At 45.1% G+C, this 25,188-nt stretch overlaps 1 protein-coding gene across 2 annotated transcripts; it reads right to left on the reverse strand.

Moving 5' to 3' along the window:
• Positions 1–248: 248 nt before the first annotated feature.
• On the reverse strand, positions 249–23,969 carry PCCB (propionyl-CoA carboxylase subunit beta). 2 transcript variants are annotated; one of them, XM_054074817.1, is made up of 15 exons: positions 23,779–23,969; positions 21,924–22,043; positions 19,650–19,718; positions 17,955–18,011; positions 14,662–14,775; positions 12,979–13,089; positions 12,564–12,672; positions 11,507–11,627; positions 8,549–8,630; positions 6,845–6,968; positions 5,436–5,543; positions 3,076–3,176; positions 1,839–1,937; positions 1,548–1,641; positions 249–501 (listed from the first exon to the last, which is right to left on the reverse strand). In XM_054074817.1, exons 1-15 carry the CDS (start codon positions 23,941–23,943, stop codon positions 380–382), a joined length of 1,596 nt encoding a protein of 531 aa, XP_053930792.1. In that variant the 5' UTR covers positions 23,944–23,969; the 3' UTR covers positions 249–379. The 2 variants fall into 2 exon arrangements, with proteins under 2 accessions (XP_053930792.1, XP_053930791.1); XM_054074816.1 differs by having other exon boundaries at positions 249–1,641.
• Positions 23,970–25,188: the final 1,219 nt, after the last annotated feature.

Genomic DNA, 25,188 nt, shown 5'->3' on the forward strand with positions numbered 1-25,188 from the left:
AAAAGCCCCCGTCGCTTTGGAGACAAGACTCCAAAGGTGGACCCAGGGCTGGCTCAGACTGCACAGAGGCCTGACTTCTCAGCAGTGAGAGTCACGGGAGCTCTGCCCATCTGAGCCACCTCCAGGAGCTAAGGGAGCATTTGACCTTGAGCAATTGGTAACAGCTCACCTGCAGCAGGCACTGCGGGTTTCGTTGCTTATTAACCAACCAAAAGGGGTTTGTAGAGATGAACTGATATGTCCCCAAGTTAAATGAGACAAGTACTGTGATTTATTGATGGTCAAAATCAGAATGAAAAGAAATATTTCCCTTGCAAAGCAGACCTCCAGGTCAGCAGCGAGCATTTGTGCGCAGAGCACTGGCCAGGCGCCCTCGCACTCACAGCGGGATATTAGCGTGCTTCTTCCAAGGACTGGACTGTGCTTTACTCGCCAGCACGTCGAGGTCGTGGCAGATACGCATGCGGGTGGTCGAAGGCTGGATGATGTCATCAACAAACCCTGTGAAAACACAAACACTCAGCCCTGACCAACTGTGAAGCGTTTGCCTCTTGGGCTTCTGGATCGAGGCTATAATGTAAGTTAGCAAAATCTAAACAGTATTTGGAATAAACAGTTCACGAGTTACAAATTAACTTACAAAAGCGATTTAAAATAGCCTGAAAAGGAACTGTTCCTGCCCATGTTTGTTTAATTAGAAACGTTTGCTTTCTTCAATTTTGCAAAACTTCACAAGGCAAGAAGTGTTAAGGAGGGGGCTTTACTCTGAGCGCAGCACCTGCTGCTGCAGAGCTTTAGAGATGCCATCTCCCACCGTTAGTCCGATCTAACGGTTCAGAAGTGCTCATTAGAAGGGACATTCCCTCACTTTACACGTGCAGGGCTCTGTTCTGGCTCAGACAGCAGTAACAGGTCATCAACTGCAGAACCAAAGGGAGCAATCCTGCTCGCAGTGGTTGTGGTGCAAAGCAGCCTGGCTAAGCCTTCCTGGCCCTGTGGCAGTACAAATGGGATTCAAATGGAGTACAAACCAGACAACAGAGTAAGGCAGCGCGGCTGGAAACTGAGCGAGCTGCCTCCAGAGCTGCCTCCTAGAGCACAGTGAGCACTTCAAAGATAGAAATAAAATTCAGAAGGAACAACAGTGGAAAAGTTTACTCTGGCAGGTCCTGGGGAACCATCATGGAGCAGAACCAGACCCTGACCCTTTCCTGAGGGCACTGGCCTGCCGCTAGGACCGCCAAACAGACTGTCAAAGCACCTCTACTTTTAAGGACAAGGCTGAGTTTTGAGAAGCTTTCTACAAAACTGAAAATATGCTTCTCAGTGCAGGCCACGCATCATGGTAGTCTCTTTCTATCTGGCGATGTGTTTTGGGTCCAGATGTGTTCTTCCCTCACAGGTGTGAGCTACGGTCAAGCCTCACCTTTCTGACCCAGATACAGTTGCCTCACCTAAGTAGCAAAAAGTTGACTCAAAAGCCACCAATTTATCTGTGTGCAATGGCAAACTCAAAACAGGGAACACAACACGCGAGACAACTGTACCTCTCGTAGCAGCAGGAAATGGATTTGCAAACTTCTCCACATATTCTGCCTCTGCATCTGCCTCTTTTCCTCTGAAAATGATCTGGACAGCACCCTACAAGGACAAAGTCTACAGCTCAGCAACAGTGATTCAGCCATTACAGAAGAAAGCTGCCTGGTTTACCATCCCTCTCCCAGACACGGGATACAATGCAGGGAAAACAGCAGTTGTCTCTGTCTTGCTGAGCCGCCTCTGCTGCTGCAAAGGCACTGGTGGCTGCTGCACACGTGTGTGTGTCAGCCAGGATTTACCTTTGCTCCCATCACCGCCACCTCTGCTGTCGGCCAGGCGTAATTTGCATCTCCTCTTAAATGCTTTGAGCTCATCACATCGTAAGCACCTCCATAGGCCTGGAACAAAAGCCAAGGGATTAATTAGAGTGAAGTGACCTCGCAACAGCAATAGCCTGCCTTCCTCTTGCAGCTTTCACTATGCCGAAAACAAGCCAGTGGTGCTAAATTGTACCTGAAAGAGAGCGTGAGCATCTCTGCTCCGCTACCGCCACCTCCTAAGGCTAGAAGTCTCCTAAGCTGGGACCTCAACGGAGCAAGGAAGGGGCTGCTGGTAACTGAGACCACTCCTGATAGCAAAGAGAGTGGAATCAGCATGCATCTGGGACACCAGCCCTCAGCCTGCACCCTGCACATGCACACAAACAAATCAGTCCATGTTCTCCTGGAATCTGCTGGCCAGGGAATGCAGCACCTGGACTCCGCAGTGCTCCAGCCAGCAGAGATGAACAGGGACTACAGAACTGCAGAACAAACCGCAGCACAGTCTCTTTTACGGCACTACTGAAAGCTACGGCAAGCTCGGGGAGGGAAGGAATATCCAGGAGAATCAAGGAAGGCAAAGGGACAGAAACAAGGAAGTTCTTTGTTCTTTCTGCCGTGGTACGTCCAAAGCCTATCAGGAAAACAAGCAGGAGGGGCAGAGCAGCAAGGAAAAAGCAAACCATTTTAGGAACCAGAAGGTCACCAAAGCTTATGGCAGCATGGTGTCAGGCATCTTGTGGAGAAGAGAAACGAAGACAATTAAGCAGACTAGCTAATGCCTATGGAAACGAGAACCCACACCAGCGATAAACCTGCAATCAAAGCAGAAGAAAGGTGCAACCAGCACCTGCTTCAGAAAAGGAGCCTGAAACGGCAAGAACAGAAAACAGATGGATTGTCCTCAGTGCGACATGCTGGGTGCCAGAGGACACACACTTGACTGAAGGCATTCCAGGGAGAGAACAAAACCCAAAACCAGGCGAGTTCAGAGGAGAGCAGAGACAAAGGAATGAAGGAGCTGAGGTCATACTCTGAGAACAGACAAAACGCCTCTTGTAACCGGACAGAGAGAAGTGTGACCAGATGGGATAAGCAGAGATGTGACTATGACAGAAGGCAGCAGTGGGACAGATGGACAAGACTTCGCCAAACTGAAATTGCTTCTTGTGAAACAGGAACAGCACAAGGACACCATGGAACTGTGGCAACCTACCTTTCTGGTGATGACAGTAATTTTAGGCACGGTTGCTTCTGCAAAGGCAAACAGCAGTTTTGCACCATGACGTATGATTCCACCGTACTCCTGAGCTGTACCTACAACGGACAAACAACTTGTTGCACTCCAGGGAATTCACAAAAATCCCCGCATGTAGTTTGGCGGTGGCTGCCATCCGTTACTGGCGCAGACCTAGCAACCATCAGCGCCCTGTCCACAGCCAGGAGAAGGTACCAGCCGGGCAGGGTCCTTCGTAACAGGCTGAACAACTCTAGGAAAAAAACATCAACAAAAGCAGCAGATCTTTGTATGCCCACAGACCCAGAACACTCACTAAACAGTATCTTCCTAGGAACAAAACACACTTCCATTGTTATCAAGAATCCAAATGTGACTAAGCAGTGAAAGAACACAAACCAGAGTCACTGCCCCGAAACTCATCCTTCCAGCCCCAGTTCTGCCCCCAGCACAGCCCTGGCTGATGGGACCTGGAACCAGAACTCACCTGCACTTCATTCCTAGGGCTTCGGAATTTCACACCACTGGATAGAGCTCTACAATTACTTCCTAGCAGTTTATCCACCTACTGTCTTTTGCTTTCATCACGCATGATAACCTCTTAGGGGACTCTGGGGTCTTCTTAATGGATTTAAAAAAAAAAAAAAGGAAGATTTTGAGGAGAAATTCTTTTGTGAGATTATTTCTTTAATAACTTCTTTGGTAGCCTGTTATGCAGCCTGACTTTAATGCTTCCTCACAAGTGTAATCTGAGTGTCTAGTAATTTATGCCTGCACTTAGAAATGTCTGTTTTGAACTACAATTTCACTTTTTGTTCCCGTATTCCCCTCCAGCCAGTGGGGCTCATCAGGCTGCAGAACCTTGCGGCGGCAGCAATCGCAGCAGCCGTGCCTCGCTACCCCAGGAGGCAGGCTGATCGCAGCTGGGATACTCAGCCCACAGCCTACCATCTACTCACAGCCTTCGGTTTTAATTCACACATAGAACAGAGTCACCAGTCACTTACAATGCTGCAAGTGTTGTAAATACTGGAACTATTTACACTGTCAGCCACGGTGAATTAATGTAAACCCTTTCCTGGCCATACATTCAGTCCCAAACATGTTCTCAATGCGCCAAATGTCATCTCTATGCACACCGAGTATGCTGGTGGCTATTCACCTGTCTGGCTCACTAAGACAGAGATGTTTTGTACGCCTCTGAACTGGTATGACAGATTCTTCCTTCTCTGCTGCACAGGGCAATGAGGTGATCAACACCCTCAGAATTTATCACTTAATCTGAAACTTGTAATGCTAATGTGCTAATCTTGGCATAGCCCTTAAAATACCCCAGCTTAGGGTTGCTATCAAGCATCAAAGTCTCCTCCATCTACCCTTCTCTACTTCTATCGATCTTCCATTTATCTGCTTTCACACCCATGTTCTATTCTGCAATATTAAGTTAGTACTCTACGTTGGCTTTATGGCAACAGCTTTGTTCGTGGATTCTGAACCTCTGTCCAAGCCTGGATTCCAGTCACAGCCCCTGAAGAGAACAGAGCTGCTGCTTGGCCCACATCAGCAGCAAAGGAGAGAGGGCAAGAGGGAAGAGAATGGTTCTGTTAACACCTTCTGTGTCACCTCACTGCAAAATACATTCTATTCAAATAAGAACTGGCATGTTAGTTAGTGACATGTTGATGCTTTGGTATCTATAGAGGCTTTGAGGTAAACCAGTTTTAATCTTATAGTGTGAAAGGCAGAGGACGTTTATCAGTGCAACATTTATATTCCTCACACAAACTGTTTTCTAATTGGTCATTTTAACATCAACTGCTCATGTAACCTATGCTGAAAAAAGTCTGATCCCAGACCTTTCCTCGCTGATTTACCCAATGCTTCTAAATCAAGAACCCAGGCTTTCAAAGATCCGGGCTGGGGCTTTGTGTGTAACTTAATCACCAGCAGAGCATTCCGTACAGCAGATGAAGCTGTCGGCGGAGGCAGGCAGTTTCTCGTGCTACAGCAAAGCTTAGATGGCAACCCATCTAAGCCTACACAAATTCAGTAACTCCAGCACCGAGTGAGTGTTGTTGGGATGCATCTTCCCAGTGCTTTCAGCTGGAAAGAACTCCTTGGAGAACTCCCTGCCCACCAGAGAACCAGATGCACTCCCACCTCACCCTGGCCAAGGGCTCAGAAACAGCGTGATGGAATGCCGCTGCCTACGGCCTCGCAGGAGCCACAGGCCCTTCTGGTCCCACACTGCCCATGTAAAGGTCTTCTCACAGAGCTTTTAAAATGAGTTTTTACCACCACGCCCCTGCAAGACGCTGAATTGTAACAGCGAGGCATACCTGGCAAAAATCCAGGAACATCCACAAAAGTGATCAGAGGTATGTTGAAAGCATCACAGAACCGGACAAAGCGGGCTCCTTTCACAGAGGAATTTATGTCTAAGCATCCTGAAGTGAAGAAAACAGGAAAAGGTGTCAGTCATTCCAGTGATCTGCTAACAGCAGTGATTCAAGGCAACCTCAAAAGCACTTCTTTTAACTGTACTGTCCTCTTAAAACAAAACATCTCTGTAACATGGAGATAACCTGCCATGAAGTTTTGCGGGTTTAGAACTGAGATCCGAGTACAAGCTCCATTCCACAGGCACTCATGTCATTTTTGTGACCACTGCGCACAGAGGCTTCCTATCCCCAGAAGTAGCACCTAAATTATATTCTTGTAATTTAAAGTATTTGTCTGTCATTTTCTCTTTACTTTTTTCTCTTTACTGTAATTTTTTCAGATCTGTCGCACTGCAAGGCCAGAGAGTTCTGTTTAAAAAAACATTAAAGAGTCCACTAATATTTTATGAAAGAAGAGCAATTTTGGTAAACACACTTCAAAATATTTCACTTCTATTTAGGAATTATATTCTGTGTTATTACATTACAACTAAACGCATTTTGTATCACAGAAATATTAAAAACGTTTGTTAAAATTGAACACTAAAGTAATATCAGAACTGCTGACTCTCTCATATCTCAATAGTTGTATCTTGTAAAGACTAGAAAAGAATAAAACATCATACTGGTTCATCCAATCTTCCCAAAGAAAAAGGCAGAAACCTTAAAAAGAAGGAGCAAACCAGAAAGTCCTGATTAGTAAAAGCCACTTCAGAAATTACCCAGTTAGGAGAGAAAGCAAAATCCCTCTGGAGTTAAAAAAGTAAGGGAAGGTGTTAGCTTTAGCAAAATGTTGTATCCTCATATTTAAATTATTTGAGGTTAAGACCTGTGTCCAGCTTCGCAGGGTTCTAGCTACAGCAAAACAACCAAAATCACCTAAGGTGCCTTGCCCTGCAGAAGTCTGGGGCTTTGGAATGCCGTGACAGTAAGCACACCCTTTCCACACCACGCCTCACCCAGGTAACTGCCAGCTGCTGCTGAGGAATTGAGGAATCGCTGCTCTCCTACCCACCCCGCTGCTCTGCTCCTGCCCCTCCGCTGGGGCTGGATCCAGCAACCATTCAACTACCTGGAAGCACCATCGCCTTGCTGAGCCTCTAAAGGCATTAACTGGTTTACAGCTAGTTTTCATACAGATTCAAGACAAAAAGTGGTAGGAAAACAGTGAGGAGAGAGGACCACAGCAACCACAAACAGTTCATCTCACACCGGACAGCTTTACAGCACACCAAAAAAAGAAAATGGAGAGGGAATACACATGCTGTTAAAAACTTTCCTGTGGGGCTGGTACAACCAGCTCTAACCTGATGCTACTTTGGGTTGGTTGCCCACTATCCCAACAGTCCGTCCGTTCATCCTGGCAAATCCAACAACAATGTTTCTGGCATAGGAAGGCATGATCTCGAAGAATTCCCTTTCATCAGTGATCTGCAAAGGGAAGAGTGAGGCAGAGCCCTTGTGAGGACATAGGTATGTTTATGTATGCAGGCAGACACACAATCCTGTTCACATCAGCACTCTTTAAAACATCACAGAATTTCCAGAATTTAAAAAATAAAGAAATAAAAGGAAGAAACATCTTAATTGTCTTTGCAGCCTTCATTCCAGGAATTAACTACTACTAACACTGCCACTGAAGCATCCCATCAGAGCATGCCTCTATGATGTTTCTTCTGTAGTGAGCCTTTTTTCCTAGCTTGTAACAAATTAAAACTTCAGATCAGATGTTAAGAACTTCTTTCTCACAACATAATTGCAGGTAGTCTATACATCTAAAAAACAATTCCCAGCGACAAGCAGCAAACAGTACTTCATAGAGCTCAGGCACTCCCCAGGACACGTTTAACGTATGCTCTGTGTCTGCTCCGCAAAGTGGCAGCCAGTGATGTATTAAGTAGTATCCAAATTCCTGTTTATCTACTGGAATTCCATGGTTTTAACTATTTAGGACAAGTCTGCCTAAACAGACTGCACCTTGCCAGGCATTTCTGAGACTGAGGCAAAGGAAGAGTTGTGAAAAATATACCTATCATTAAAGTAGGCTTATTTCCATCCTTAATACTTCTCAAAAGTCTTTGGGAGAGGTCAAATACAGAAAGGGCAAAATCTGTAACTGTCCCACCAAGTCAGCTGAGCTCCCCTCCACTGCTGCCTGTGAAATGGAGTTGTTCCCAGCTTCTTCATCCCCCTCAGAACCCTGGGCCATCTGCCATTCATAGTCCAAGTGGGAGAAGCAGCAGCTGGAAAGTTTAATACTCAAAATCTAGACTCTTGGAGTGACGTACGAGGAAGCTGTAACAAGTTTCACATGATAAAACTGCTTTTACAACCATGTTCTTTGCCCAAGCTTTTATCACATACTAAGCTGTTACAACTAGAGAAGCAAAATTCGCAAAGTTAGGCAATTAGCATTAGCACGATTAATTAGCATTTGTTAGCACTGCCTATTCTGCTTTAATCAAACTGCCATTATTTACACATTGCAATAGTGCCGTCCTCCAGGAGACCTGCCTCACTTCGTAAAACTTCAGTACTGGTGTGGCCAAGAGTGCTTGACTTGGAAATAAAAAAATATCTGTTCTTGTAGGGAAAACACACTTTTTGAATGCGCTCTAGGTAGTTCATCGCTTTTTATAAAGGAGTGGTGGAATTCAAGGCAGTTGTACCAAGGGGCAGGAGAGAAGAAGTGATAAAACTTAAAGCAGGGGTTGTTTTGAGTCCAGAGAGAAAACTGAGTTGCAGCACTTCTGGTCTGTGCAGTTATGCAAGCAGCATTAGCTGATGTATACTGGAAACAAATCTTAAGATTCCTTTCATCTGCTAAAATCTTTTTGTCTGCAGTTTTTATTGTCCCTTCACTCATAGCCACTACACAAGCAAACCCAGTAACTTGTGAAGACTAAAAATGTATCTTCAGTGCCATTCTATTGGTTTCTTTCAATTATTTACACACAAAATATATAATATATCCATCTCACTCTCAGCAATGCTCACTCTAGATTACTCACAGAGTGTATGATATCCAGCATATCGTAGGCTTTAGTAGATTCAATCGGGACAACAGTGTCCAGCTCAGGAACCAAACGGTCACTGTGGAAAGTAAGTATGTGTAGACAACAATATTTACAGACTGGATAAACACCAAAACCAAAAACTGGGTAAACTATGACTTCATAGAAACTGCTTCTCGAATACAAGGAAAAGAAACAGGCCTCTTCACCTCAGCCTGTCGTGTCTCAGCCACCAAGCTTTTACACACCAGGGGGAACAAAAACCTGGCCAATCTCTGCCTGAAGGAGACCTGTTGGGAAAAGGACCTGGCAGGATGAGTGCCAGGTGGCAGAAGACCCCACTGAGCCAGCGGCACCACTCCTTACAGCTGGACAGGCAAACTGGTTTCTCCCAACAGCAGAGCAAGGTTTCCTGTCCTGGATCCTCTGCACACTGACAACTCTGATCCTTTCCCTGCCCATATCGTGCACTTGTGATTTGGAACCGCAGAACAGCAGGAAAACTTGCCACACTTAGTTCCCTTGCCACCAACAAGCAGACATTCACAGGTGGGGAAAACACATCCACCCTCTGTTTCTTTATTTTAACAGCTGGGTTTAAAGAATCATTGCTGCTACTCTGCGTAACTCAACAATGACACTCTGCACGTGGAGCTTCCCATTCAACACAAACACTGCTCCCCATTTGCAGCTGATGTTCTCCACTACACCTCCACCTTTGCTCATAGTAGCTTCCTGGAGGATCTACAAGTGTTAGCATTCACCGAGTCTGTGGATTCACTCACAGCCCTGATCGGGGTTGTCAGAGAGTCATCTTGGAGATGCTGGCTCTGTGCTATTCCGTAAAAGTACTAATGTACATGGTGTTTCTGTGGAGTTCTCACTGAATTCCTGTTTTAACAATGCTGTGCTCTAGTACGTTCAAAACAAGACAACTCGAGTCTCAAGACACCCTGTTTAAAACTGAAGGAAGTGATCTGCAGCTTGTCACTATCGGGCATAAACTAATAATGCAAGCCCCAGCGCTGTCCCCCTGCTCCTCACACACAGGACGAGAGGCACAACTCCTTGGCCTGAGACTAAGAAAGAGGTCTATTAACAGAACAACACTGACAGCAACACTTCAAGGTTTTTTCCAACATGATTTAGAGTACCGCAGGCAAGTATTTCCATAAAATGATATAAGGAAACCTTATATCAATGAAAGCAACCAATTTCAACCTCCTAAACCCCAAGCTACGGATGAATGTAAAACTTCCTTGTCCGTAGAGCAGATATGAATGCACTCTAAGTGCTGTTTGTTACCAACCTCTCCAGCTTCTGGACTTGACAATGAAAAAAAAAGTACATTACATTTAATTTGCATTATTTGTGGCAACTTTCTGCAGTAAGAAATTACTGTAGAGGGATGGGCTTTCACTGGAGTCACAGTAAGGACCAAAACCATCAATTCAAAGCAAAAGGAGTCTATAAAGATGTCCATATGTCCAGATGAAATATTACCAATGTAAGCATTAAGACCACAAATAGGAAAAATATTGGAGATGCTGCTATAAAACCAAGCAAATTCAACAAACAGATTTGTCTTCACATGTACAAAGGCTCCTAAATTGAAGTTCTTAGTACAAATTATTGAGCACACCGTGATCCTCTAATAATGTATCTGGTGCTACAGAAAAGATTGTCTCCCTTAAGAAAATAAAGAACTAATCTCTTATAGGCAAGTAGCTACAATGTAACTGACAGCTTCTGCCAAGAAAATAAACTGACTATTATGAGATCTGTGGGTTTAAGAAACCAGACTGTTGTTTCTGTAATGAAATAAAAATATCACATCAAGTCTATAGAGGGTAATTATCCCAGCAGAACCTGTTGAATGCTTAGACAGAACATGATAACCTTGAAGGTAATCCTGCAAATGTACAAATAAGACAAGAGATTTGCTTTGGTTTGTCACTATCAAACCAGAACATCTTCCAGTTTAATAAACTCCTGAAGATCAACATCTTGGAAAAAACGAGGACCAGTAACTAAATGACCTGTTAACCATTCCCTAAAGGCAGCTGGCAAATTTATTTCTCTCACAGTGAGCAGTGTATTTCAGATTCCAGAGCAGCGATTTGTAAATCTGATCCAAAACACCCTCCCCAAACAAACTGCTTCAAAGGCACAGCAAAGAACACTGAAGCATGACGAGAAGACAACCTTCCCAACTCACACGTTAAAACACAAGACATGGCTCACACACATCTGTCGAAACGAAGGGAGCGCATTCAGGAGCAGCTCCCATACCAGACAGGGCAACAACCTCTTATGGTTTCCTTACAGAAAGGGCTGAACTGGAGGTGCAACCGGATGTCAGGTCAAAATGCTTTTACTCCATGGACATTCTCTGTCTTTAACACTGCTAGCCAGGCTGCCCCCTCAGACAGTCCAGTGCTGGCTCTCTGGCTGTCCCTCTCTCTTGCAAAAACTGATAAAAATCCAGACAGATGTTGCTTTTCCCTTCTTGAAGTGACTTGAGTTCTTTGTTCTGTTGCCAACTACACAACGAGCCCGACAGACAAGTACCCAATAAATAAAACTTGCTGCCTCCTTGCTGCTTCGCCTCTTTAATGAGCAGAACTTACCCAGAGACACAAACTGACAGAGCAGCGCATGTTCTCCCCACTCTGTGCTATCTGCTGTCTCGCTTGGTTCTTTCAAGGGGTGGTGACATCTGTGCAGAGATTACTTTTCCCCATATTCTGTACACTGCCTGCATAACATTGCTTTCAGAAAACAATTCAATCTCACGGTGAGTGTGCGTACACGTGTGTTGATGCACTTCCCATATTCACACACCACAACGCAGAATTATCAGCCGGAATCCCAGGCACAACACACCCATCTACACTCCTGGAGCCATGAAATTCAGCAGTTAGAGACTACAGGTCTCAGCCAGTCTCCTCTTACCTGGGATCATGGCATTCACGGACTGGTGCTGGATCACGGTTACTAAGAGGTAAATAATTAAAGAACTCTCGGAGATTAAGTAAAGCATCTATATCGTTCTCAAAGGCTCTGTGTGCAACTCCTGGAAAGAAACAGTTAAGCAGTTATTGAAGTTATTTGCAAGGTTTTGTTTTCAAGCACAAACCAATAAAGAAACAAATAAGTAACAGCAAGAATTTTTAAACATGACCTAATAGCAATCGGGAGTTTTAAGCCACCAGATTTGACCATCTAAGAACATCTAGAAAATGCGTGGCTGTATCAGGCTTCCTCCTTAACAGGTCTGGATTGCTGAGCTTGCATTTAAAACAATGTAAACTGGTTTATCAGCTGCCACAGACCTAGCTGGACCCCAGCCTTCTGGAATTCAATCCAGGTGATTGTGCTGCACTCAAGCTTTGGACTGTAACATCTTTTATAAAGGCTGGATTTGAGCAGTGTTTCCGTGCGTGGTTTTGGTTCATCACCAGTTCAGTTCTGACAGAATGTGAGATCCCACAGTCATTTTGAACCTCAAGAAGATTCATGAGTCACGAAGTTTTCCCAGCCAGAGGGGAAAATAAAACAGCATTTAATCTCATGCTGCCATTGGGTTTGCAGTTAAAATGTTTAATCAATCATGTTAGTGAGGAAACAAAGGATTGTTAAGAATCTTCCAACCCAATACAGTTTCTGGACAAATACACAACCCCGCAGCGCTCTGGCCTGCCTCACTATGCCCTGCTCTCCGACAGCCTTCCCACCGCTGGAGTGTTTTGTGGATTGGTCACTTTCTCATCCAAACCCCAGAAACCTCACGCTGTCCATCTTTTCCTATTTTGTTTTCCTTTACTAAAAACGACCGTCGAGAGAGCCCCATACAGATTAAGATCCTGTGCTTAAGTTGAGTTTTATCGCTTAGACTCGAGTGACACCCATGAGTACAAAAAATCCGTGTTAGACGATCAGCTGTTCAGCTAGAACAACCACCTCATTTATTTTAAGGAACGATTAGTACATTAAACTTCCCAGCTCTCACCAGATACAGTAGTGTGCGTCTTCGCACCCCCAAGCTGTTCTTGGGTGACATCTTCATTGGTGACAGACTTAACTACATCCGGGCCAGTGATGAATAGATAGGATGTGTCCTGGGGAGGAGAAAAAAGCAATCACATACAGACCCAAACTACAAAAGTTCCAAAGAAAAACCCACAGTCTCTAGAGTCTTTCCCCAAATTAAGAAAACAAAACACAGGGACAAATTTCTTAACAAATTCTTAATGCATTATATTAAAAATCCACAGAAAATGCTATTATTCACAAGTTATTTGGGGAAGTTTTTCTTAAGTTTTTATAAAAAATATGCTTAATCCAAAGCAGGAGACCTTCATGTGGGGTCAGTTTGTGCCTGATCGATGTCCCCAGCAGCAGGTCAGGATACACTCCACCCTTACCTTCACCATGAATGTGAAATCAGTTAAAGCAGGCGAATAAACAGCTCCACCGGCACAAGGACCCATAATGAGAGAGATCTGTGGAATCACCCCAGAACACAGAACATTCCTCTGCAACAGAACAGACAGACATCTAGTTTGATCCAAAAAAAAAAGTCCATCTTTAAGTCTGTGCACTGATTCTACGAGAATTCACAATCAGAAAGCGGAGAGGACAGCTTGCCTTATTTATTGGGAGACAAATACCAAGATGGGATGTCTCGATGCAAACAGAATCAAAATAATTTTTTTGCTACTGGTTTGCTTCTTTCTGTTCCCATACACTTGGTTTCTTATACCATGCAAAGGTGTATATATATGACTTTGCATAGTATATACACCTGCAGAGGATGGCAGAATGTGTGACCTCAACAGATGCTGCAGGGGCAAAAACTTCACTGAGCCTGGAGTGGCGAGAAGTGTATGCAACTGACATTTGAACGGGCACATATGCTGCCGCTCAGAGGTAGAAGTAAGCTTTACTGACCAGATACGGCAGAGATTCTTTTAAAATCACGTTCCTGCCCTGGCCTGAGCGTTACGTGATGGTCAACTACTGCTGTCCACCTATACAGATGGCATTGTTGCCCAAAAAATGTTTACATTGCACAGTGCTGAACCGGATTACAATTGACTTCTGTACCTGTTCAACTGCATCATCCCAGATCATAGCAATACAAAAGATCAACGTTAACTTACCGATCCCCCTGTTCACATTCCTACTGAAACCACAAGCATGTTTGTGCTCTGTGCACTTACTTTAAGACCTTGTGGTTTGGTAGGCATAGAAATTAAGGTCATTCCAGTGAAAAATGAACTTTCACCAGTCCAATCATTACTGGATGTCCCAGAAGGGTATGGTTAACAGGTTCCACTGTACTGCATACTGTTCTTTACACTGAAACCTCAGATTACCATGTTCTTTCCTCTTTTTTAACAGACATTTTTCCTCCACTGCCCTCCCATCCAGACAGAACAGGCACTTGGTGCTTCTGATCCAAGTTTCTCAAGTTTTCTTCGAGTGCACAGTGTCTGATTTACTTTAAGTCCCTCTTTCTGCAGTGGAAATCTTTCACCTTTTATCTGCTGTGTGAAATTCTTAAGGTGTCTGTGTTTCACAGGAGACTTGGGGACAGCTGGTGGTGGCCCACAACCATCAGTCACCTAACAGAGCACCCTGTGAACCACAGCATGCTCTCCTGCCTCAGACAAACAGATAAACGCCGCCAGAGAAATTACATCCCAAAACAGGCAATCTGCACATTAGCGTGAATCAGAATGTTCATCAAAAGAAAACCCTACAACGGCTGCTTAAGTAAACTGCCTATTCTCTCATTCGTATGACAAAGCTCACTATACAGTGTGACTCCTACAGAGCTTTTCATTGGATCAGTGTTTTACAGGGCTCAGCATTACCCTTGTTTAACAAGAGTGGAACTAAAAGGTACAGGAATTTCCCCAAAGCCAGGAAAAGAACCACGAGGACAGTCCAGAACTCACAAGCCCTGCTCAATCCACCATTTAACATTGGCTGAAATAGGATGATAACCTAAAAGTTTACTTAAAAACACTGACTTAGGTAAAGAAAGGCTTTGTCCATCTTCGTGGATGTCAAGCTTTCTGGTCATCCAGCAGCCTACTTACCAAAAATATATCTGCGTAGCCGGCCAAGGACTCCACTCCCTCCTGGATACGGGCTCCTCCAGAGTCATTCAGCCCAATCACAGGTGCTCCAACCATGGCAGCTTGATCCATGACCTGGTGATGAATAAACACTATGCTTTACTGACCTAGCTAAGCTCAAATCCCAAAGCAACCAATCCCAAAAACTGTACATCTCCTAAAAAAAGCATCCATACATGGCAGAATTCAAACTGCCTACGCAGTGCTCAGCTTCTCCTTTTTTTGTACTGTCACTGACTGCTTATTGGGGTACCATGTTTTGACTCATTCAGACCGGAGGCAGAGAAATGCACATTCAGTCCCTCTCGTGACATTTATCTGCCTTACTAGCTGTGCATCTGCATACCCACCCTGTGTTATCCAAACCCTGGCACAATCACAGGAGTTTGGATCAGAGAGGTCCAGTTTGTCTCCGTCTCATCTGCACCTTCAAAGCACTCCCTCAAGTGCGTCTAATCTGATGTTAAAAGGTTTGTTTGGAGTGGCGATTGTGTAATCTCTCTAAGCAGTACACACTACTGCTTGATCATACTTCTTACTTCTTTGACAAAACTAAACTACATCTTTCCTTTGGAAATTTAGAGACATTACTTCTGTCTTGATACACAGTGGACATGGAGAGCAATTAACTATTTCTCTGCCTGCATAAACATTCAAGTACCTCAAATATCCCTTCAGAATTCCTTCTTCCCTTCATGTTTTCAGACCAAACAGCATCAATTTGGTCTCGCTGTCCTTTCCATGTCCTGTTTCCTAGACCTCTGATCATTTTCATTACTTGCCTCGAGATCATATACAATAATCCTGGGAAGGTTTAAGTGGGAGGACTGAATTCCTTACATTCCTTACATAAACTATTGCTGCTTATTAGATCTCAGTAAAATATTTACCATTTTCCTAACACTACAGTACTGGCAGATTACATTAAGATCTGCTTTAACATTAAGATCTGCTTTAGCGCCTAAATAATTTTCTGTAAAACTACATGTTGTCAGTCGGTCCCCATTTAGAATTTCAAAGTTCCTTTTCCTTGCCTGGTATTAGCGCTTTCAACCATTGTTAAAGATTTGTATCTGATTTCAGACAGTCTTTAATTTACTAAGATACTTAAAACTTCACTCCTGTCTTTCAGAGAGTTTGCATCATCAGCCTTGAATTTTATATTGCCAAGAAACCCAGTAAGCATACTCAGTCCCACTCAAACCAGTGATATCCCAGCAGTACCAAAATTCCAGCCCAAATGTGATTCAGTGAGAACTCTCTATGGAGTTCTAAAGCGCCTTTGATCCTACTTGTAGATGTTCAACATAAAACAAGGCTCCTTCATACTTTGTGCTCGGGTATCCATTAAGAAGTTGAAATGTCGCTGTGGTAGACACAATTTAAATATAATCCCATGTTTACAAAGCATCTGTGTGGAGTGCAAACACGCTCTGTGAGCCACCAGTGGCCTCGTTTGCTTATGTGGATGGTACAGAAGGCATTATCAAATGCCTCATGGAAAATTAGTTGAGTTGACATTATTGCTCCTTCTTAGAAGGCTTATCGGGACAGGTTAGCGAACAATCTCACTGACACATTTTGCTGTTTTCAAGGGCCTTCTATATGGAATAATCATATATTTCAAGGCTTTTCCAGACACTGAAGTTCTTCCTAAAACACACATCAATAAGTACATTCAGACTACTGAAAATGTGTTCATAGATCTGATACCAGACATTTTTTTGCCAAACCAGTATTTGTAGGGAACATTTCAGGATCCATTCTCAAAAACACTTCATTTCACAGACTCAACAACTGTCTTTAAATACGACATCGCAGATGCACACACAGGCATTAAAGTGCTCCCCACCACAAGTGGGCACACATTACTCTCCAAAGAGCTCCACTGAATCTCTACTGCTTTACGGAAGACATCACAGGCATTTAATGTGATGAGCACAGAGCTCTTGTGTAACAGGCAACCTGTAGCCCAGACCTATCTAGCCTGGAGCTTTGCTGCAAGACGCCGAGTAGAATTGCAACTCCAGGAGAAATATCCCAAAAGGGAAATCAGTTTCACAGGAGCCAAGATCATCTCTCTGAGAACAGATTTCTGCTTCCCAGAATCCAGTCCAAGAACTACTAAGAGAAGCGAGACAGAAACCACACAAGCCAGCCAGTCTCTTCTGAGTTCTCCGCTGCCCAGGCTGCAGCTCAAAGTCTCTGAGCCCCAAAGAAACCGACGCATCCAAAGCCTTCAAATTTTGGAGTCTACCACCAACATCGATGCCAACCAAGAACAGTACCAACTGGGAAGGACTCACATTTTTTTCTAGTTCTCTGAACAGCACTTGCCCTACTTTAGAAATAAGAGAACAAAGAAATGAGTAGGAAGCATCCCAATATTCCAGCACCATTACACTTTCCCTAACACAGGGAGACACTGCAAAGTTCCAGTGCAAATGGGTAATATCAAATGTTTTCTCAATATCAAAGACTTGGTAAAGCCAAGCAGTTATCATCCAGCCCAAAGTCTTTATGCTTTCTAGTTTTATACATTCTCACTACTGAGGAGTCTATGCCAACAAGTGGTTATTTCCATCAGGAGAAAAAGCCTTCACATGAAAAACCTCGTTTCTGATGCCACAGCAAGAAAATTTAGGACATTCCGCCAGCCCACCACACTCATGCATGAGAGTTTTCGTTGTCCTTGGCCATGGTATTCAAATACCAGCTTTTACAGTGAGACAGCAGACAAATGAGAATAAATAGCCACAAGCGCCTGATAACAGAAGCTCTGAGAACCAAAGTGACCTTCAAGTCGCAAAACTGTTTATCTTCAGACTGTTAGTTACATTTGCTTTTTATAAATATTACATGTCCACATAGTGCTGTTTACAGGGAAAAGTTTCTCCCAAGCCATTTCCCATTTCTCCAGAAAACAATGGCAGTTAGTTGGCATTTGTACTTTGCAAGAGTCTCTTGACTTTTGCAGCACAGTGTAAAAGGCACCTTACTTTAAACAAGGTGTGTATTACTTGGAAACACTCTCTTATACTTGAAAAGCTTCTGGGAGATACCTTTCTGCTCACCTGTGCTTCCACACCGTAACTGATTTGAGGAGACACGTATTTTCACGTTGCCGTGACATACACCAGAGTCCACTAACGGCAGCCACCAACCATCTTCGCCAAAGTCATTATCGTGACGGATAGAAAAAAACAAAAGGACACTGACAATTTTTTGGTTTATTGTATCCTGTGAAATATTACCTTACAGATCTTCTGGGCATGAGCTCCAGATAAACTGCCTCCAAATACAGTAAAATCCTGGAGGAAAAACAAATTTTCAGATTAGGGAAAGAATTATTTCAGTAAAATGTTGCAAGTAAACAGAATAATCCTACAGTGTTCTACATTTAGTTTGCTGCTCTGAAACTACCCAACTCCTTACTGTACATCAATCCCATTCAATCCAAGCCTTCTTTACAAGCAAAAGATCTTTTATAGGTATTTGCCCACAGATTCTATATTATCACAAACTTACTATGTATCATTTGCTTTTTTCTTTTCCTTCACAGAAACATTCTTTCTACAATGACATGTTCCTCTTTCACGGACATCACCAATACTGGAGTAGTCTGGAGGACGTTCCCCCGCAAGGAAGGTGCCACTGCAAGGGGCAGCAGCGAAAACTGAAAATACGCCATCATCTGTATTCATGAGTCAAGCTCCAAGAGCTGATTATTCTTTTATGGGTGCTGCAGAGGCCACATCAGCCAAAACCAACTGCTAGTGCTACCCCGAGGCCTGAGCGGTAAGATCCTGAACAAACACCACCAGGCCCTGGGACCGACCCAGAGGAGGAAGGGGATGTTGACACATACTGACACCAACAGAGGCCTAAGCCAGCTGCTGGTGAGTCTCTCTGATGTGTTCCCACCAAGCATTACTCCAAAAGAAGCCCTAAAAGCTGTGTGGACATGAGTATGACTAGCAGTTGAACCAAAAAGGAAGGGACATCTCGGGTGCCAGCTCGATTTGGTGGGGAAAAAGGTCTTTAAATGTTTTTTTATATATATATATATATATATAAAAAATGCTATATCATGAAGGGGCATGTTTAAAAATGTTTAATATAAAAACTGCTCCTTAAAAAAATCAAGGGCTGTGTTTGGCTCTTACGTTCACGCCTGCACAATAGTGTCCTTCCTTGGAAGAACTACATATCCAAGACAAAAAAGGGCAGGCATATGACTTGCTCCAAGGTCACACAGCAACAATCATTTTGGCCATGATAGCAAATTGAACAAAGGCTGCTTTGTGGCCCAGAACAGGGCAGCAATTATCAACGATCTGAAAGAAAGCCTTTTTTTCCCTGTGTTAAGACTAACAAAGATAAATCTCTCCCTATGGTGTCTCCTCTAAAATATTTTTATTTTAATAGAAAATGTATGTTTTAATATAAAAAGTATATTTTATCTGTCTATTTACATGCTATCCCCGAGAAACAATTCAAGGTTGCTCAGGTGCCCTCTATCATGAATTCCACTCATTGCAATTCCAGCTGACATCTCCAGCAAACAGCAATCCCAATACACAGCCACGAAATCCACAAGGTGGTTCTCAGAACTCGCAAAGCCTCCACTGATGCTCCCTGGTCTCCACACGCCCGCAGGAGCTCATCAGCACACATCCAGCTACAGGAACGGAGTCAAAGTTTGCAGTTGCTTTAACCCCACGGGTTCATCACTCTCTCCATCTCAGCGTTGCCACAACCGTATCTACCGGCTAAAAAAGTTTTTAGAAATGATTTTTTTGCTTCTTGTTGGCTGAAGGTGCCTAGTTTCCTCTCACGGGATGGCAAAAGATAAACAGGTACATTACTGCATGGCCACGCTGAACTACTGTGAATTTATTTCAAAGGATAAGTTTGCACCATTTAAAAAACAACAAGCAAAACCGTACCTGGCTGAAAACATAAGCCAATCTCCCATTAATCCGTCCACGGCCAGTCACCACACTGTCTCCAGGATACTGTATTAAAACACAAATAAATTTATTACAATTAATAATTAAAAAAGCAAAGCAGCAACAATGTCCACTAAAAAAACCCACACAGTTATACTGAGTCCTAAGTCAAAGCAAAGACTGATTCTCTGATAGGACTGGTCTTTCACGCCTGCCATCGGGGCTCCACAAAGATTTCCCCCAGCCCTGGAAAGGAAAACTGGAGTTAATATGACATTAGGTATTTGTGTAAAGATCAGTGAATTTTGCAGTCTCCCTTCAATTTTCAGCTAATATGGAGTTAGGGCAAGTCCTGGTCTTAGAGACAGGACACACCTTTTATTAGGACCACCTGGTGCTTTTCAAAGAATGGACACAGTACACAAACCTTTCCTGAGGTGTGGATACAGGTGTTGAGATGTTTAACAAAACAGCCCTGGAAAGGTCAAAAAATATAATTACAGTCACCTGAAATACTTCAACTTGACCAGTCACATTTTCCACCCTGCAAATAAGGGAAGGAGAAAGAGCTGGAAGAGGAAATGAAGCCTCTGAATCTTAAAATCTGCTTATCTATGTTGTCTCACTTTTTAGTAAAGTTAATATAGACAAGACTTTCAAGACAACAGCAGAAAAGGAACTTTACCGCACTGTCACAAAGAAATTCCGGCTACTTAAATTCTTTTTGCTGTTCAGTATTAAAAAACAAAACAGGGGGTCTATCATGCAGGGCCCACTCTGAAGATCATTTCTGCTCAGGGCGATCTGTTGTCAGGAAGGTCACAGTGGTCTGGAGGCTGCTCTCAGGCTGCAGACAGCACTGCTACCAACTCTCAGCTCTTGGTGCACAGAACAGCAGCAAACACACCTGTAATTCCAGCCACTGTTTGATGCAGATGACTCCTAAGAGCCCAAGCAGTCTGCAGAGTGGCCCAGACACGAGTACAAGTCTCGCCCTACCTTCAAAAAGTTCCGGGAACTCAGAGAAATTCAATGCTAAACTAGTATTCCAGCTCACTGGCCACAGTTAGGTCATCTGTTGTGAAACTGCTCTGTAAACACAATCTGCAGCTGAAAGGTGAATTCTGAAGGACAAGGAAAAAATTAACCCTCTTATCAGTCAGGACTTTGCTGCTCTTCCTGTCTTCAGAAACAGCAATTTGTTATTGTGGGATGCAGCACTGAGTAGCGTGATGAGAGGCAACACAGCAGTTACTTGAGTTTGCTGGGAAAGAGTAAGAAAGTTACTTAGAGAAGAAAAGATGTTTGCACCTGCACTCACTGAGAGGGGAGAAGGCCTAACACAACATCCCAGCACCTTGCCCATCAGGCTCCTGGCTACTAAAGCTAAAATAAATCCTTCACCTTTGCCAGTTCATTATGGAACATAAGCTTTGCTGCTCACGGTGGAAGCCTGCTGGTCGCTCCCTCATCCACAGCATGCAGCCTTGCAACCAGAAGGACTGAAAATTGATGAAATGGTGTAACAGCCACACAAACAGAAGCTGTAGTCATCACAGGCAGCATGGGGCAGTCACACATACGGAGCAGCTTCTCACCACACCCTAGATCCGAATACTTCAGAGTAAACGGGGCTCTCACCATAACCAATGCTATGGTTATAAGAGTTTGGTGAGCCACAGATCTTCCATCTACACGCTGAGCCTCACCTCATGTACCACGTTGGTTTAGGACACGTGGCCATATATCTGAAAACTGCACAAGCAAGCAGGTTGCAAGATGCTAACAGACCGGTACGAACGCTTGAGTTTCCAAACAGATCAGATTTTAAGGCTCTAAAGGATTTTCTGACTTAAGAGTTTGGCAGGCATAAATACAGATCTAGGTTATTTCATCCTCTAACATAACCTGTAGGGAGACAGAAGTATCTACCCATATTTGTCCTTCACATCTGACGTGACTGACAAATTTGTAACAGCAAAGCTCTGCAGCCTCCTCTGTTATTTAAAACGCAAATCTAAGACAATATCCGGGGAGGTATTTGAATGAAACCGGCAACCTTACAAAAAAGGTATCAAGTTTAGATAATGGAAAAGTAAACCATGTAAGCTGTGAAATGGAAACTGAGAGTAATAAAAAGAAATTTGCAAGACAAAAGAAACCCAAAACAAATAAAAGAAATTATATGTGAGCAGAAGAGCCTGTTTCCAGCCAGCAGGCTGGCTAAACAGCAGAGGACAATGAAACAAGAGTTACACAAAATAAAAATACCTTATTCTTGCTAGAGTCCATCCCGAAGTCAGAACACCTGTGTTCCACAAACATATCATATTCATCAAAACTGTCAGGGTCCAAGAGGAGAAGAATTCGTTCTCTCGCTGTCAGCTTTCCCTAAACACAATGAGCAATGATTAATACAGCCATGCGGTGATTCTGGCTCTGCTTACTGACCACCAACAGACGCCATTTCATCAAATATACTCTCACTTGATGTTTGGGCCATTGAGCAACTGCAGGCCTTCAAAGCTGGAAGCAGCCCATATAGCACTTATCCTCCTTAAAACAAAGCATAATGCAAGCCAGACTGCAAGAAGAAGGCTACCTATCAGAGCAGCACTACCACAAGATAAAGGAAACAATCTCAGAGTCTTTTCAACAATATGTAACAGCATCACAGCTAATTTTACTACACATTTAAACGCCACTATTAAAGCCTTTGTTCTGCCAACAGTTCAAGGCTCAATTCTCCACGCTCGATATTTGACTGCAGCAAATGAGTGCAAAAAGGAAATATGTCAGCCTGCAGAGATTTTCTGACAATATCTTTTTGTTCTTCTTCCTGTTGGACACTGGTATAGGCAAAAGCAGAGTCAGGACCAATAATGCAATCAGCCAAGCAGATATGCACATCCCTTACTCAATACCAATGATGCCATGCACTAATAACTGATTGTAAATTTCTTTTTATCTTAACCTCCAAACAAATTTGTTATTTCCAACCAAGGCCAGGGCTCCTGCGTTGTCTACTTCAAGGGATGGGGTAAGCTCACCTAAACACGATGTTAAAACACAGCTCAGCTTCTCTGTGGACCTTCCGACCAGCAGGTCAAAGAGTTGAAGAAAATCAACAAATGCAAGACATACTAACGTAAGCCACAGATTTAATTTATATAAAGCACAACATGAGAGGTCTGAGGCCCCTACACACAGAAACAAACGTCAGTGTCCTAAATGTTAACTTGGTGTAACTCTTTCTAGATACTGTGTAACTATGTGAGGGAACCTGCTGAAGGACAAACTGATCATAAAATCATAGACTGGTTTGGGTCAGAAGGAACCTCAAAGCCCATCCAGTTCCACCCCTGTGATGGGCAGGGACACCTCCCACTGGATCAGGCTGCCCAAGGCCCATCCAACTTGGCCTTGAACACCTCCAGGGATGGGGCAGCCACAGCTTCCCTGGGCAACCTGGGCCAGGGCCTCACCACTCTCATCATGAAGAAATTCCTCGATACGTCTAGTCTAAATCTGCCCCTCTCCAGTTTACAGCCATTGCCCCCAGTGCTATCACTACAAGCATCTGGAAACAGACCCTCCCCAACTCTCTTGTAGCCCCATCAGGTACTGGAAGGTCGAAGGTTCCTGGGCAACCTGGGCCAGGGCCTCCCCATCCTCACTGTGAAAAATTTCTTCCTAAGATCTCATCTTAGTCTTCCCTCTTTTGGCTTCATCGCTGAGGCAGTCTTCACACAAACAGCTGTTACTGCCTCCTGGATGCCTCCAAGCTACCGTGGCCCTTACCCTAGACAGAAACGACATCCCAGCAAGAAACAACAAACAGAAATGGCTTTAAATTGGAGGAGGGACTACACATTAGGAGGAAATTCTTCACTGTGAGAGTGGGAAGGCACCGGCCCAGGGAAGCTGTGGCTGCCCCATCCCTGGAGGTGTTCCAGGCCAGGCTGGGTGCGGCTTGGAGCCCCCTGACCCCGTGGGAGGTGTCCCTGCCCGTGGCAGGGGTGGGAATGGATGGCTTCGAGGTCCCTCCAGCCCAAACCGTTCCTGATGCTATGCCGCGGGGGAGCCAGGCTGCCGCCCCGGCGCTGCCCGCTCCCTCCCCGCTCACCCGCCGGTGCTGCGCCTCGAGGCGGGCCTGCCCTCCGCCCAGCAGCGCGGCGCGGCGCTTCTCCTCGATGCGCTGGGGCACGGCGGGGCCCCGGCTCCCCGAGGCGGCGCGGAACGGGCTCCGCCAGGGCCCCACCGCCCGCCGCACCGCCCGCCACGCCGCCATCGCCGGGCTGCAGCCGCGCCTGCGCACGGGACACCGAGCTCAGCCCCCCCCCCGGGGCGGGGACACGTGGGACACCGAGCTCAGCCTCCCGGTGCGGGGCGCACGGACGCCAGACTCACTCCCCGGGTGCGGGGACGCACCGAGCTCAGCCCCCCCCCGGTGCGGGGGTGCATGGGATGCTGGGCTCGCCCTCGGGTGCGGGACAGGGAGCAGCGGGGGCACACAGGACACCGAGCTCACCCTCCCGGTGCGGGACAGGGCACAGCGGGGGCACACAGGATACCGAGCTCACCCTCGGGTGCGGGACAGGGCACAGCGGGGTCACACGGGACGCGGGGCTCACTCGCCTGGTGCAGGGGCACATGGAATGCTGTGCTCACCCTCCCGGTGCGGGGATGCATGGAACACCAAGCTCACCCTCCCGGTGCAGGAACACACGGGATGGTTGTGCTGACCCTCCCGGTGCGAGACAGGGTCGGGGGGCGCACAGGACACTGAGCTCACCCTCCCCACTGCCATCTGCTCCCCTCTTTCTCCGAGAGCTGGAAAGGGTTTGTTAGGATAACACTGCCCTTATGTGAATGAGCCATCCGCCCTTCACACAGCACACTGCCGTAAGGATGAGGAAAATAAAGACCCTGTAAAAAGGGAACACAAACTGCACAGCCCATGTAACCCACCTGCGGTATATCCACAACCTGTGATTTGATGCCACCAGTCCCCAGCATATCAGGTACTTCCCTCATTCCTCTGGAGCCCACCTCAGATGCTGACCACCAAGAAGTAACTCCTCCTTCAAAAAAGAACTGAAGAAGCACGAGGTGGCTATTGTTTTGCGTCCATATTCCAAGCATGAATGAGGACACCAGCATGGCGTTGTAGGTATCACAAAGGTAAGACTGAACATACCAGTGTTCCCAGGGCTTTGTCAGCTGGATCATAGCAGTCTGCAAGGACAGAGACTGGCACACCTTTCCCAGTCCCTGTTCAAGTGCTTGAAACCAATTCCCCTCCTACCCCTTCTGTTAAGTAGCAGTCTGCCCCATTTCAGCTCAGGACAACTGTCTCTTGTCCCTTGACTATGTGCTTCAACAAAGAGGTTAGCGAGGAGACAGGTGGGCTCTTCAGTACTGGAAACCAGCTATTAGGGGTGTCCCCAAACTCTTCCTTTCTCCAGGTTAAGAAAAGACCAGTCCCTCAGCCTCTCATCCTGGGGCAAGTGCTCCAGCCCCTCATCACCATGTT

Source organism: Cuculus canorus, chromosome 9 (assembly GCF_017976375.1).
Source record: "Cuculus canorus isolate bCucCan1 chromosome 9, bCucCan1.pri, whole genome shotgun sequence".
Lineage (NCBI taxonomy): Eukaryota > Metazoa > Chordata > Aves > Cuculiformes > Cuculidae > Cuculus > Cuculus canorus.